This window comes from Gavia stellata, chromosome 3, assembly GCF_030936135.1.
Source record: "Gavia stellata isolate bGavSte3 chromosome 3, bGavSte3.hap2, whole genome shotgun sequence".
Taxonomy (NCBI): Eukaryota; Metazoa; Chordata; class Aves; order Gaviiformes; family Gaviidae; genus Gavia; species Gavia stellata.
In genome coordinates, this window is record NC_082596.1 from 68,424,155 (window position 1) to 68,439,448 (window position 15,294).

Sequence of the window (15,294 nt, forward strand, 5' to 3'; positions counted from 1 at the left end):
CTTTGCAGGACCTTATCTCAATCAGATCCAAATTCTAATACTCTAGAGCATTTATGTGAAAAACTATATACTAGTCTGTTTTTGCCAGTTACATACTTCTTGATAGAACTTTTGAGTGAAAGCATTTGCATTTGTCTGATACAGCAGCTAGATCATAATTCTCTTCTTGTTTTTATTAGTCAAACTTTTATTCCATTGAGTAAGTATGTAATTACTGTAATGGCCCATAAAATGTATTTCTCAGGAAAGGACGATACCGGCTCCACGAACATGCATTGTATTTTATTTTGTGGAAAAAACCCCTCACTCTTGCCCAGTTTCTGTGGATAGGAAGACCGGGTGTTCTTTCAAAAGAGCTCATTACCTCCTGTCCAAAGCAGGGGTTTTTTGGCCCTGTGTAAGGCAAGGAGGAGATGGAGGTGAAATGTGACTTAGAGGTTGGAGAGAAGCAGCAAGTGATGGAGGTGTAAGAATGTGAAATGTGACTTAGAAGTGCGAGAGGAGCAGCAGATAACAAATTTGGTAGAGGCAGAAAGAAGAAATTAGCATAGAGCATATACTTATGCATGTTCAAGTCAATTTTTCGTCTATCCATAATAAAGATAAAATTATCTCTTAAAGGGATTACATTTAGTGTTTTTTTTTAAATGAAGTGGCTGATTTTAGTGAAACTTAGTATTTTGTTATCTACCCAGGTTTGAGAAATGAGAATGTCTACCCCTGATAACTTCTTTATACTTTTCTAAGTCCTTTTCTTTTACTATTTCAGTCCCTAGCAGTACTACTTCATCCTTAGGACCCCAAAAGAGTAGAGTAAGGGTTAACTGGTTTTCCCCATCATCTTCTGTGGAAGAGATGAACTAATACACTGCCTAACTTCTCTTGCTTTCCCCTTAGACATAACTTTGGTTTGAGTCAATAAACTTAGGGTTTTGCGCACTTTCTAGATAGCTTGTGGAAGTGAACTACTATTCAAGACTTAAGCAGGTGTATAATAATGTTAATTGCTTTCATATCCTTGTGTACAGTGAGTGGCGGTCTGTCTTCCTTTTTTTAGTCTGTCTTTTTATTTGCTGTATAATAATTATGGTAACTCCATCTGTACACTTCTTTCAGTTGATTTAGGACTTACTAATTTTCAGTCATTTTGTTTTGCTGCTTGCTCCTTATGTATTTAAAGCAAATGCCTGTTGGTATCAATAAAATAAACATAATTAAAAATCTCTAATACTTGAACTTCTTACAGATATGTGAGCTTGAAGGAAACTACTTTTTAGCATCTTAAGTATTTGTGGATATTATTTACATGCCAAAATAACTTCTAAGTTTTGTGTTCTGGAGATGCTAGTTTATTTCCAACAGTATTAAGTGTCTAATTTAGAAAACACAGAGTGGTATCATGCTTGCCTGTCGGTTTGTATTAATATATTTATTGATACTGTATTGATTTTTATATTATATAAATAATTTTTCATCTCCTTGAATGTTAGATTTTATAACTTGAGTAATGAAGACTTTTTTTTTTCTTTTTTCCTTTCCAGTACCGGTACTGGCTTGCGGTGGTGATGACTGCAAAATAAATTTGTTTATACAGCAGAATGGTCAGGTAATTACAGTTTTTGTCTCTTTCTCAGAACATTACTCAATTCTTTTTCTGCTTCTTTTTATTTTTATATGTGCTGCTGTTTTTTTTTTTTTTCTGAGGTTCTGCAGTAACTACTATCTGTCTCTAGATAGCCATCACATACAACTACCTCCGTTCAAATAGTTCATACATTTTTCCAGGTAATGATGAAATGCACATACAGAATGTTGAAGTTGGATTTAGTACATAAAAATGCTAGTTTTTCTTATTTTTTCCCTGTGTGAAGATAGCCTGTGTTTCTGTTCTCACTGACATAAAACAGCTACGACTGTCCTTCTTTATGAGTATCCATGCACTGAATGGTTCTTATGGAAATGATGTTACTTTCAGTCTATAAATTCGTGTAATAAAACTGATATGATTTCTATTAGTGGAATTGTATGTTTGTTGCTAAGTATGCCCTTTGTGTTGACATTCACAAGCATTCAAAAGAAGTATTTGAGGGAGTATCTGATCTTCTAAACGCATGCAGATTTTTCATGTATTATTTGGAAGCTGGCAATCTTTAGTTTTTCACACAGATAAATGTTCCTTTGGAGCACTAGAAAGAGGTTTGGTCCTCTCTTACATCTGTTCAGAAGTTTTGTTAGACTCTAAAGCATGTGTTGAATGACTGTTTTCCAAAATAAAAGTCAATGTCACTTCTTTCTCTCTATCATTCCCTTAAAAAAAAAAAGCGTTAAACCACAAACACTGTCACCAATGCACCAATGAACCTAACATTCAGAAACCCCCACTGAAACTGACATCTGGGAACCACTTACTCTTCCAAAGTTGTTCAACCACAGTCCCCTTAGCAATTGAAGAATAGCTACTCCTTTTTGCTTTTTGAGAGAGATAATTTTGCCTGCTCACGCTGCCATATACAATAGTAAGATTTATTTTTTTGTCATCAATAAAATAAATACTTCATCCTTTATCTGCTATGTTTAGTGATTTCGTGACCACTAAGCAGGAAAGAAGGGTTACTTCCTTAGCTTTTTTATTTTGCTTTTTCTACGAAGCTCATGAGTTAAATCAATTTAATGACATTGTCTGGGAGTTAGCTGTGGCAGAATGCCACTCATGATTCTCAGTGTGCTGAAGAAAGACTTTTATCTTGGTGACTGTGCAGTTGATTTTCCTCCTTCAGAATCTGGAACTTGTTTTCTTGTATGGTTCAGATTAACAAATAATATGCAATTTGTCTGCCAAAAATGTTCAGAGATACATAACTTATTGCCAGTTGTTGACCAAACATTTGAGTATAAGAGCATTCTTAGCTATTTTTAAATGCAGTTAGTCTGTGCAGGATAAAGGAAGGTAACTGGAATAAACAAGTTCTCAGCTTCATAAGAAAGTTTATGCTGCTGTCTGTTTTTGGAGATGGGAAACTTTATTCATTCAAGGGGTGAGGAATTTTATTTTACACATGTTATTTTTCACACCTTCAATTTTAGGAAGTATTTCCACTAGCTGTCCTGGCAGAGTTGGGGTTCAGAGTCTCTCTCTTTTTAAATGAGATGGGACTTCTGGTTCGTATCTATCTTAAGCTTCCAGAACGTCTCTTTTAACTAAGTAGACTGTACAGACCTTGAAGGGAAGTGCCCAAATTTGATTCCATGTGGAGTAAAAGTGTCTGCGTAGTGCATTACCGCTATTAACAGAATGAAAACATCCTTGTGAGCCTTTTGACGTAAATTCCTTCTTAGCTGCTAAAGGGAGATTCTCCTCTTTAGTCAAGTTTTCTCAGATCTGCTGACACTTTTTTTTATGGCTTCTATAGTTCCACTTTTAGAGGTATTTGAAGGAAGCGTTAGTGTCATCCTGTCATTTTTCAGTAGGACTTGGTGTAGAAGAGTGATTAGACTCTAAACTTCTGCATCTTTCCCTCACTGGTAGGGGCCTGTAGCTCTTTCCTGTTAATTTGGATTCTTGGAAACCTCTTCCTTGAGTTAACATCCTAAAAAAGACTGTATGAACCCTGAGGTAGAATGTCAAGTTCATAACAGGACAATCTAATGAAACTTGGAGGGTACTGTTATACTCTAAAGGAGGATGAGGCATCTTCAGTTAGCAGATTCAGGCTGCCTTTTGGTAAACTCATGAATTTTGCAGTTGAAATACAAAACAGTTTTTATGAATAAATGTTTTTGAAATTGAGTGGGCAGGCTTCAAATCCTTTAAGACTCTCTAACCAGAGATACCTTACTGTGTTAAGCAGTAGAGAGAAAATGATATCTTTGCTTTTCTGAGTTCTTGAAAGAGGGTAGATTTATAAAAGTACCCAGGGAATAGTCTTTCAGAAACCATTATATGTCTTCCTGCTTGAGATATTACAGGCCTATGGAGGGAAAGAAAGTAAACCAGAGGATTAAAACAGGGCTCTTTCTAATTCTGTGAGATTAACAACTGGCTAGAGGAGAGATCACATCTAGTGTCCAGTGGAGAAAAACTGAGAAGACTTGGACCTCTGTTACCGTACATGGCAGCTGCCACATTTGCCAAACAATACTATCAGCCTGGTTCTGAAGGACATGTACCCAAAGTGTGGGCAGACTTAGATGTGCAGTGTGCTGGGCATGTCCACAGACAACCAGGCTTCATTAGTTCTGCTACCTACAGAACAGCTTTATTCTTTGCCTAAAAGAAAAGAGACCAGATTGCTGCTATGCAAAAATGTTCAGAGATTAATTAAGAGGCATGGGAAAGCCTGTGTGGTAGGTGAGTTGGACTGTGAGCTTTTGTTAGATTCAAGGGGAAAACTGGAATAGAGAAGCAGAAATCTGAGACTACGGAAACAAAATGTGTAAAATGAGAAGACAGACAGATCAAAATTTTTGTAAATGTAACCTAGGCAATAATAAAAGCTTTAACTGAATTGTTTAGAAATAATGTCCATGTGCATCTGTAAGAAGCTTTAAATTCATGCAGTTTTAGAACAGAATACATCTGAAGAAGCTGAATGTGTGATACCGAGAGACACAGACTTCAAAGAAAGCAGCAAAAACAATACAAAAAACCCAAGCAGCGGGCATTAACAGCAACACTGCTCCTTGCTCAGTTTCAGTGGACAATTTTAATTTTTATGGGAAACAATATCTTGAAGATTTTGAGAAAATGCTTGTTCTATAGCACAAAAGAACTGCATGCTTGACTTAAGGCGAAGTCGTTCTTAGAAGCCTATTTGGGAAGTGACTTAGAAACCTGGGGTGGTATTAATAACCTCCAAGTAATTAGTTTTACTCTACTTTTCTTATTGGTTCTCTTTGATGTGAGAAAATGAGGGTAATTTAAAAAGAAAAAAACCCAAACCTTGACATTCAAAGTAGGAAAATTATTAGGTATGTATTTAGATTAATATTAAAGTCAAATTTCAGGAGATATACACACTGTTTAACATAAAAGGAACTATAAAAGACAAGAATGTTAGCAACAGTTCAGCCTGAACCAATCTTTCAGTTGGGAATAAATTTACCAACTAACCTTGGTGAATGTAAAATACAGAGCATTATGTCAAAGATCATATGAATGAATTAATAGGTATTTTATCTGTTAGCTGAAAGATGAATTGCTAACAAGATTTTTTTGATGTATTGCTGGAAACACGTAGCCTTCGGAAGAACCTTTAGGTCTCTATTTGATCTCGTTTCCTGGGCTGTTCCTGCCTTTATTGACACATAACCAGTTGGGTGTTTAACATAAACGTCTATCTGGAATGCCACATCCAGAATGCCAGTGAGTGCAGAAGTGACTAGCCAACTGTGATGTAGGTGGCTGTGAGAACACATTCTTAATCAGGACAAAAACTTTCTGAGTTGGAAGTTTCTGTTAAGCTATTCTGGTCATGTATCTTATATACAGATCATTCTGTAACATTAAGACTGCAAATGACGAACAAGGAGAAGCTGAGTATCATTGTTTGATAGGAAGGTAATTTTGGAGAATATCAGGAACCTTGGTCCAAAGAGAGAGGCACTGATTTCTGAGTATGTTTTTTTCATACTGATTTTTCATACTCATACAAATTTTTCCTTTGGGTGAGTTACTGTTGCTCACCATCTTCTCTGAAGCCTTTCTTACTGTGTTGCTGGTCTCTTTTTTTTTTTTTTTTTTTTTTACAGATAGGGAAAGAAAAATCAGTTGCAGTCTTGTGCTGACAGCAAAGGCTATCATTTAATCTTAACTCTTAGGCCTAGATAAGGAATGTAGCAGAATATAATGCAAGAAATAATGTGATGGTTATTTATTTGTACTAAACTACACTAATGTTTTAATTGTAAAGGTTATTTCAGACATCTTAAATCAAGTTGGGATCAAAAAATGTCATGGAAGTAGGGCTTTTTCTGGGCAAATTAAAACAGAAATGGTTTAAATGCTAAGTAAGCAATAAACACTTCTACCTTACTTAAATCAAAATAAAATGGTAATATTATATATGTTATGAATGAAAATATACTACTAATGAAAGTTCTTAAAAGGAAATCTGGACTGTTTGCATTCCTGTGTTCTTGAGCCTGTGTTCATGCAGAGGTTTCCATTAGCAGATACAGTTCTTGATGTATGCCTTCCTTAGAAACTTAGTTAATAAACTTAAGAAACATAGGCAATATTTCTGGACCCATAAGTAATTCTTATTAATAGTATTATATCACAAATTAATTATTGAAATAATTTCAAAACATCTACACTTCTTTTTATACTTGATTTTATCTGTATTCATTTTCCACATCATCTGCAGTTGCATCCACTTCACAGGCGTAATACAAATTATTTACCATGTCATACCTGCATTACGTTATTATTTGTGTACTACTATAAGCCTGATTAACTTAAAAAATTTTCGTCTATGTCAGAGAGACTGTAGCCTCTTGAAGGTAAGCACGTTGAATTGTCATTCTTTCATGCTCATATATGAGAAGTGCTATAATGTGCCACGTTTACCCAATGGTGGCAAAACCAAAAAGACCTATTTAGAATCCATCAGTAAATTACAATCCTTAGTAGCAGTTTATTTTTCCAATTTCAAATAATAGAAGCTGTAAACATAAAAGACTTGAAAATCCAAAGCTAATTGCTCATATGTGTGTGGTAATTAAGTGCATTTCTATGATGTAAGAGGAATTTTTATTCAGTTTCAGAAAACGTTAATACTCCCAGGCCATGAAGATTGGATAAGAGGCATTGAATGGGCAGTCTGTGGTCAGTATGAAAGATGAATAAGGTGGAATACTGGTGTAATGACAGTACTACTATTTTAATCCTCCAGCGGATGGCTTTGATGCACTGTAGCACCTAAGCTCTTGTGGGTGTGAATTTTTTTCTGAGGTGGTGGTACAAATATTAAAAATCAAGATAGAACTTTGTGTCCTGTTAAAACATAAGAACTGTTGAACCTATACTACAGTTATATTTTAGTTATTAAAATTATGGCTACAGTAGGATTGATACAGAACACTCATATCTTGTGTTTGCATCCCTCATTTTGTCTTGCTTGCTTCAAGTATGTTTACCTGACTGGTACCTAAATGCAAACACATAGGAGTTTTAGCAACTTGTCCTTTTCAATATGCAAATGTCTGTATCTGAATGAGGAAGGGTTGGCTGCTTCTTCAAAAGGGGAAATAGTACTTTTCTTCTTCCCCCCTCCTTTTTTCTTTTTTTTTTGTAAGAATAGGAGATTAAGAGATGAACCTATTTAGATGTTAGCTAGTGAAATGTTTCTTGCAATGCCAAAAATAAAATAGAAGGAATTGGAGGACGCTACAATCCTGAAGAAAGAAAAGGAGGAAAGGAGTTCTTGAGGAGTATTGAGGCTGTCAATTTCGAGAACGAAGGCCATAAGTAGTAGGGAAGCATATCTAGAGTATTTACCATGTCTTATAAGCAGCCCATAGTCAGTGTCTTCTAAACTAGTCGAGACTTTGAAATGGGAGACTGAGTTGTTGTTGAAATAAAACAGCAGTGTTATGATACTGTGTACAATAGGAAAAATTAGGATAATGCTGTAATGCATGTTTGGAAAGATGGTAGGTTGGTCATGGCAGTGGTTGCAATGAAAAAGCAATGAAAACTTGGCTCTAATTTTTTTTTTTTAACCAAATAGGTCAAGACCTTTTCTTAGCAAGCTGTGCTCAGGATTGTTTGATAAGAATTTGGAAAGTGTGTACAAAATCACAGCAATTGCCAAAAACTGAAGATGATTCCATAAGACTGAAAGAGAATGTTTTTACTGTCAAAGGTAGGTAACAGCTGTAAAATTCTCTTGCACAACTTCTCACTTGTGTGTCTGTTCGTGGTTTCAGGGGGGCTGATAAAATGGTTACCATCTAATTTGTTTTGTTTCTTGTATTAGAAGAATCCGGGATCAGTTTGACTGCATTATTTTTATTCAGCTATTAGAAAAAGTGGAGTTGTTGCTTAAAGCCGTTACTATGTAAAGTTAATGATGTGTTACAAAAAATGATAAAGCAGTGAGAGAGCTTAATATCAACATGCATTGTTACACATATTCTAAATGCAGTACAGTCAGGAGATGTATTTGTCTGTGGGAGGTAAGCTGTTGTGCAGTTCTCCTTGAGTTTAGTATACCTTTAATTTTTTGTAGCATCAGAGGCTTGCAATGCTGACATTGTGGGGTAAATTATTAGGCAACTTAAGGAATGTAATAAGGTTTGTATGATGTTATGTGTAAAAAGTGCTCATGCTATTTGCTGCAAATACTGAGTCATTGTTTGAAGTATCTCAGTGCTTGTATTTACAGCTATTTGGAGATGTAGATATGCTTAAGTTAAGAGTATGGGTAGAGCCAATGTGAGACAGTTTGCTTCAAAATTGTTTGCGAATTCTGCAGGAATTCTGTGATACCACTCTGAGGCAACAGGCTGACCTCTTAGTGTCAATCTGGTACTCAGGGCTTGCGGCAAAGTAGGTTTTCAAGGACCTGTTCAATGTCACTAGGCTATTGAGATATTGGTAGATGATGAAAGCAGTTGATTTTTTCACTGAAGATACAAAAAATTACCTAGTTTCTTGGGTTTTAGAAAGAAATGAGCTTTTCTCTGATTTGTGGTAGGTACTGATACAAGTTACGCAATTACTTTGGAGTCGGTTTTGGCTGGTCATGAGAACTGGGTGTATGCAGTTCACTGGCAACCTCCATTTTCCAAAGGTAAACAGATACCAAACACTTAGCAGTTATGTTAAGTGTTGTATACACAGAGTACAGTTATATCTTTGTTTGTTTGCATGTTCACTTGTCACTGAGGTCTATGAAAATTCTGCAAATAATGTTTTATAAGTAAGTGGTTGTTTTGGCTGAATGTGCCACGATAGCACATCTTACAGCACAGGCTCTGTCTGTCATTGTGTGTTGCATGATGCTGTCTTTTATTTGTGTTTTCTTTAATGAACAAAATAAAGCCAATACAGCTCAGTTATTTTATCGAAACTGATTTGTTGTTCATGGAATAAAAATTAGTTTGTTTAATGATACATGTACTTGAGATGTCTGTTCTTTGGAAGGTAACCATTAACTCAAGAGCACTTTTTTCTTTTTCTTGGACTAGAAAGGATCAAATAGCAACATTCAGAAGATTAATCTTTAGTCTTCTGTGCATTAATATAACATGCCAAGGATTCCTTGAGTATTAGTTTTCTCTAGCATTTAGCTTTAAGGCATTAATGCAGACTCTCACTGAAAAAACTGTTATTTAAAGTTTAATATTGCATTTTGCCCTAGTCTTTATCTTTCTTTTTAAATCCTTAAATTCTGACAGCCTTGTTTGCAGAACTGATTTGCTGGTGCATGTCTGCCTGGCTTATAAGGGAAAGAGATTCTTGGTTTGCGATATGCTTGCACCATCAGAATGCCCATGTATATTTGTATTGGCAAAAGTGCCTTTTTTTCTGAGATGTTTTAGAGTTACTGATGGCAGGTGATTTCACCAGTACAAAGCACAGCTTTGCAGGTGTATATATAACACTGGAACAGTAGAGTGCAATTAGAATGTCAAAATACCTGTAGTGAAAGACACAGGACTTGCTTTAGAAATATTGGTTTGGTTATCTGTTCTTTCATTATTTTTTTTGTAGACCCCAATAAAAGATTTTGCCTGTTAAAGCAAGGTTTAGGCAAAACATAAGCATCTAAGTCTTGCTCTGCAATCTGAAAAACTGTCCTGTTAGACCATAAAGTTTTCCAGGTGTCTTACGTCATGCTTCTGCATAGGTGCAGCTGCTTGCAATCTGTGGCCTGCCCAGTCTTGGGTACTCCAAAATAGATCTTCTTCTTCAGTAGGGGCAGATTGATCTGAGAGACATATTCTCAATGCAGAAGGTAGGAGGTCTGGTGCTGTCATGAGATGCCCACCAATGTCTCTGTTTTCAAGAAGAGCTTCTCAGTGGTCCTCCTACGGGGATTCCCAATTGGGTGATGAACCAGTTCCCTCTTCCCCATTACGGCTGTGCTGGGTGGTTGTCTGTAGCATTTCACAGCATTTTGGGGACCATTCCTTACTACTGTATGTATTACAAGGTGCTAGAGTCTATTGAAGTCCCTAGTGAATCTAACAATTAATTTGGCAAAAGACCCCCAGTGAATACTGGCATAGGGATTATTTTGTTTTAAACTGTAAATCTCTTGGTAGAAACTTATTTGAGGAATAGAACTGAGAACTGCTATGCAGTCCCTCTGTGAAGTTCTAGCTTTTCCTCCAAATTACATTTGTTTCAATATCAGTTTGGAGTGAATAAATGGTAGAACATGGTTATTCTCATGTACGTGTTTTGCATTTCCTTTGGGAGATTATGGCTGAAAAATACAATACTTCCTAATGAATGCCTGGTAAGAACGTAGAGCCTGTTAAGTGTGGCGTTTAAGTACTGCATTGTACATCTCTGATGCTGAACAATTTTCTTAGCGTGTTTGGATTTCAGTATGACCAAATTCTTTTAGAAAAGATTTTCATAAGTTGTAGGGTAATAGTTTTCCTTGTACTGTAGATGGCAGCATGCAACAACCAATGAGGATATTGTCTGCATCAATGGACAAAACTGTGATCATTTGGGAACCTGATAAGGAATCTGGAGTCTGGCTAGAACAGGCAAGTGTCAGTCTTTCTCACAGTAAGTACTACTGTATTAAAGTTGTGTTTCCAGCATTGTGTGTGTACTGAAGGGATCAAAGACTCTATAATATGCTGGGAGAGCAAGGCAAAAGCGTTTTCTTGCAAAAATACGCATTCTGATGCTGTGTTGCAAGAAAAACTGTATTTTTCAAAAATGTTGTGATGTAGTATGATTTTTATTGCTTGTTTGATTCCTTATTACCATATTGGGGAGTTTCTAAAGGGAGTTTGTGCTCAAATGTCACTCATAGTATAGCAAGTCAGGTGCTGCATAGTAACACACACTGTATACTCTGGTAAGAAGAGGAAGAAACCATCCTGAATTATTTGTAGTTAATCCTTGTGGGAGTGTGCACCCAAGCAGTTACTACAGAGCAACTGACATGCAATTCACAAGCCTGGTTTTACTCAGTGACTTGCTCGTGGGCTGTGTCATTAGGTTTTTCTTCCATTTTAGCTGGATACTCATGTTTCACTGTAGTATTTTGAACACTGTTCTAATGTGGGTCATCTTAAATAAGCAAGTGGTACAACTAGATTTATCTAGTGTTTTGGTAGATGTCTTTGTTTTCAGTTGACCTGCTTTTCCAAATTGCAATAGTTCAGCCGAAATTGTTTGTGATGGGTTATGCCAACCATTGTTTATGGTCTTTCCTGTCACAAAGAAAGTTCTAATCCTCTCTTGGGAGAAAGAAGAGAATTACAGTAGTGTATTTAATTTTTCCGCTATTCCATTGAAAAGTTCTTGTGCCTTTCTACTTGAAGTAGAAATTAGTTCATAATAGGGTGATCCCATAGAGCTGTCATTTGTTGTACCTAGTTGTGCTGCTTAGTTGTGGCTAAACTTACAACCTTCTAAAAATGGGTTGTACAGTAAAGCTTGTTGCAAGTTTTTTACATTCCGTTTGCATAGGTTAGACCTCAAATGTGCAGCTTGTAGTTCGGATCAGACAGTTTAACTGCCACAATCCTTTTTGCATTGAGGGAGGGAAACCTGAGCTGGAAGCCTGCAGGGAGGAAGGGCACAAAGAGAACATCCCATTTTCTCTCTCTTTTATTTTGTTACGGTGAACAAGAAGTCTTCATAAAGTCATTCCCCTGCTCAGAGGTGAGACTAGAATTCTGCCTCTATCATGGCATGTCAAAGTCACTTCCTTATGAGTGGTATTTTTTTGAATGAGTGCTAATAAAATGGACATAGTAGTCCATGCTGCCATTTAGAATGAAGAATAGATACATTTCATCATGATCTTAAAAGCAGCTGTATAATAATTTAACATAATAATATGTTAAAGAGTTCAGCTTGAAAGGAATCGTGTTCTTATCTGTTGAATAAAACTTGAAAATATAACTTTAATAATCTTTTAATGTAATTAAAAACTTGGAAGAGCACTAGAGTAACTATGAGGCATGTGTGTATGCATGCATATGTGCATGTACAGTCACAAGGGAGGCACAAAACATAGGCCAAAATATGCCACAGAAGGAATGTGAAGCAAGTTGCAGGGATTCATGGAGAAAGAGGGAAGTGGAGATATGGTAGTGAATCTTGGAAATTAAGGAAAAAAAAAAGTAATTGAAAACCACTGTTCCTTTGGACCTTTTTTCCATTTTGTCCAACAGAACAATAGCAAGGCAACAGATGACAAGAAACTGTTGCATCCAACAGACTGGACTGAAACATAGAAAGATTGGGTTCTTGTCTCATCTAGCATAGTGTTTTCTTCCTCTGGGTGATTGAGCAAGATCCTATTCCGAGATGTTTATGAAGGGAGGCTCCATTAAAGTGGCATGTAGCTTTAATTCCCATGATATTTTAGTGCTTAACTTTGCATTTAAAATATTCTTTAAATGTATTTTTGTGTGTAATGTGAACTCTTGCCTATAGCTCAATTTTAATCTCATGAGATTAGGATGAGTTTATACGAATGGAAGGCCATTTTCATGGATATTTCACTTCTGATCCTTAATTCAGGTGCGGGTAGGTGAAGTGGGTGGCAATACTCTTGGATTTTTTGACTGCCAGTTTAGTCCAGATGGTTCAATGATCGTTGCTCATGCTTTTCATGGAGCATTACACCTTTGGAAACAGGCTACAGTTAATAAGGTATGTTGGGTTTTTATTATTTTTAGTGCTTAAAACAGTTACATTTATGTCACCTGAGGTAAGTTCTGTCGTTAACAGAAAAGTGTAACAGTACAATTTAAAATTAGTGATTGAAATAGTCCTCCGAATATAATATTCTGTAGGAGTCTCACTTCTGCACAGGAAGGAGGTTGCAATCTCCCAGGCTCTAAAACCTGTTCCTTCCCTGTGGGAACCATGAAGTCAGTGGAGGAGACTGAACTCCTGTGTGGTTGTGCTTTGTTCAGAAGTGGCAGCTGAACCAATAACACAAGTTTCTTTTAGTTTGGAGCAATAAATCAGTATTTGTGTCTCTTGAGCTACTCTGAGTTCTAATAATTTGTTGTTTTCAAATGTCTTTTTCCTTCTTAATAAGGATGTTGATACTTTTATTTTGGTTAGAATATGCCAATCAGTCAATTGAAAACTTGCTGCTTTGGTGACTTTTTTAATAGAAAGAATGGACTCCAGAAGTTGTGATTTCAGGACATTTTAACTGTGTAGAGGATGTAAAGTGGGATCCAGAAGGAGAGTTTATCATCAGTGTTGGTTCTGATCAAACTACTAGACTCTTCGCTCCATGGAAAAGAGAACAAGAGACAGAGGTATGATCTTCAAAGCTTTGATGAGCTTGGTGAAGAGGGCTTGTCTATCCTGAGTTTGGAACAAGTCACCTGAATATAATTCAAACCTTAAATTCCCCCAAGCCATGATTTGGTCAAAACTGCTTGTGTAAGTACTTGGTTTGGTCATTCAATATGTGCTGTTTTAGCTTTAAAAATACTAGTGGCAGAGTTTTAGCAATGACATAGCCTGACTGCTGTTTAATCCTGACTTCACCTCTGGGTTACCTTCAGTTAGTGTTCTCCCAGTATCTTAAAAACCAGGCTCTGCAGTAATTCAGAAGGAGGAATACATGGCTGATTCTAGTAGCCATGTATTGCCCTAGTTTAACACTTGGCTAAGCACTGCTGCAGGTAATCATAAAGAAACTCTACTTTGGTTGTGGTTTTTTACACAAGCTTAATCTAAGCAGAGTTCTCACTGTATTTCTTACACTATTTTGTTTATGACTATTTTACTGGAATGATTTTTTGTTTGTGACTGTTTTACTGGAATGATTATCTGAACTGCATGAGTGCAGTTGGTACCTGTGCAAGCAACTTTTCAGGAAGAATTATTCCTGAATATGTGTGTTCCAAAATAAGTCTAAAATTTGGTGTGGGAAACCCTGTCTAGGAATGCAGAAGTTCCTGTTTCTACTTGCTCATGCATTTTCCGCATCTACAAGTACAGCTTTTTCTGGTAGAACGGTACTAATGTTCCATTCAGGAAACTGTCAGAAACTAGACTGATTGAAGTCACGTAAGGCCCTGTGCAAACTGCGCTATTAGTTGTGGGAGGCAAAGGGTGGCTATTACAACTGTCTCATCAAAGCTGCTGTTTTCTGGAAGCACTGAGCTTTGTATGATTTACCTGTACAGGTGTTCCTGCTGTCCCTGAAACTTTTGAATTAATTGATTTAGCAGAGTGATGGCAGTCTTTGTATCTAAGTTTGGTGTGAACTGAATTATTGTACTTCCTGTTCTGACAAAGAGCACCCACCTGGCTAGTTTGACCAGGTGTAAATTCAAGAAATGCCAACACTTGTTGCTGCATGGGGTGTGAGAGAAAGCTGTAGTATCCTGTTGGTGGGGTGAGGTGGAGTGCTGAGATAGAAGTGGGTCATCTGAAGGGGTTTTTTCAGGACTTCTGAACCCTCAAAACCAGGTGGTTAGTTCTGCTGCTCATGAACTTAAATAATGTAGGCTTTTAAAATGTGTTAATTTCTTTACCATCTGGAAAATTACAACAGATGACATCTGATGTTTGTCTTAACAAGACACAATGGATGATTCAGATATCTATGAAAAGCTCAATATTCAGGTTTTTCTCTTTAAAAAGAGAACTAAGTGTTAAATGTAAATAATTATCCCTTTTTAAAATCTCAATTCTGGTATTGTACTAGAGTCACATATCAGAAATAAGGGATAACAATAAGCTTCAATTTGTCATGCAAATTTGCACCCTGATTTTTCTGGAAGAGGCTTATTGCATGACGCAACCCTCTCATTTTCTGTTTTGAGGTTTGGGTTTTGGGTTTTTTTCATTCCTGTTATGTGCTGTGTTCTAAAGTATGCAAAGGTGCACGTAGTAAAGAGTAAGAAGGGTTCATTGCACTGTTTGCTTGTTTGGTTTTTTGGTGGGGTTTTTTTGTTTGTTTGTTTTTGGGGTTTTTTTAAGAATTTTTTTTTCTCCTTGGAAAGTAATCAAGCTCTTGTGAAAACATGAGGTTTTGTAGGATCTCTCAAATATCCCATTCAGGTTCTATGGGAAGCTTCAACATTTGAAACTCAATTGAATTTTTAGTGTGATAT

The 15,294-nt window shown here is 36.5% G+C and overlaps 1 protein-coding gene across 1 annotated transcript in view; it reads left to right on the forward strand.

Annotated features, from left to right (window-relative positions):
• ELP2 (elongator acetyltransferase complex subunit 2) overlaps positions 1-15,294 on the forward strand; it is a 43,570-nt gene that overhangs the window by 10,881 nt on the left and 17,395 nt on the right. Inside the window, exons 6-12 of the mRNA XM_059836093.1 lie at positions 1,542-1,606; positions 6,760-6,826; positions 7,731-7,865; positions 8,700-8,795; positions 10,628-10,728; positions 12,728-12,859; positions 13,333-13,482. Of these exons, the coding sequence (XP_059692076.1) occupies positions 1,542-1,606; positions 6,760-6,826; positions 7,731-7,865; positions 8,700-8,795; positions 10,628-10,728; positions 12,728-12,859; positions 13,333-13,482 (746 nt within the window). The remainder of the gene's footprint in view (positions 1-1,541; positions 1,607-6,759; positions 6,827-7,730; positions 7,866-8,699; positions 8,796-10,627; positions 10,729-12,727; positions 12,860-13,332; positions 13,483-15,294) is intronic.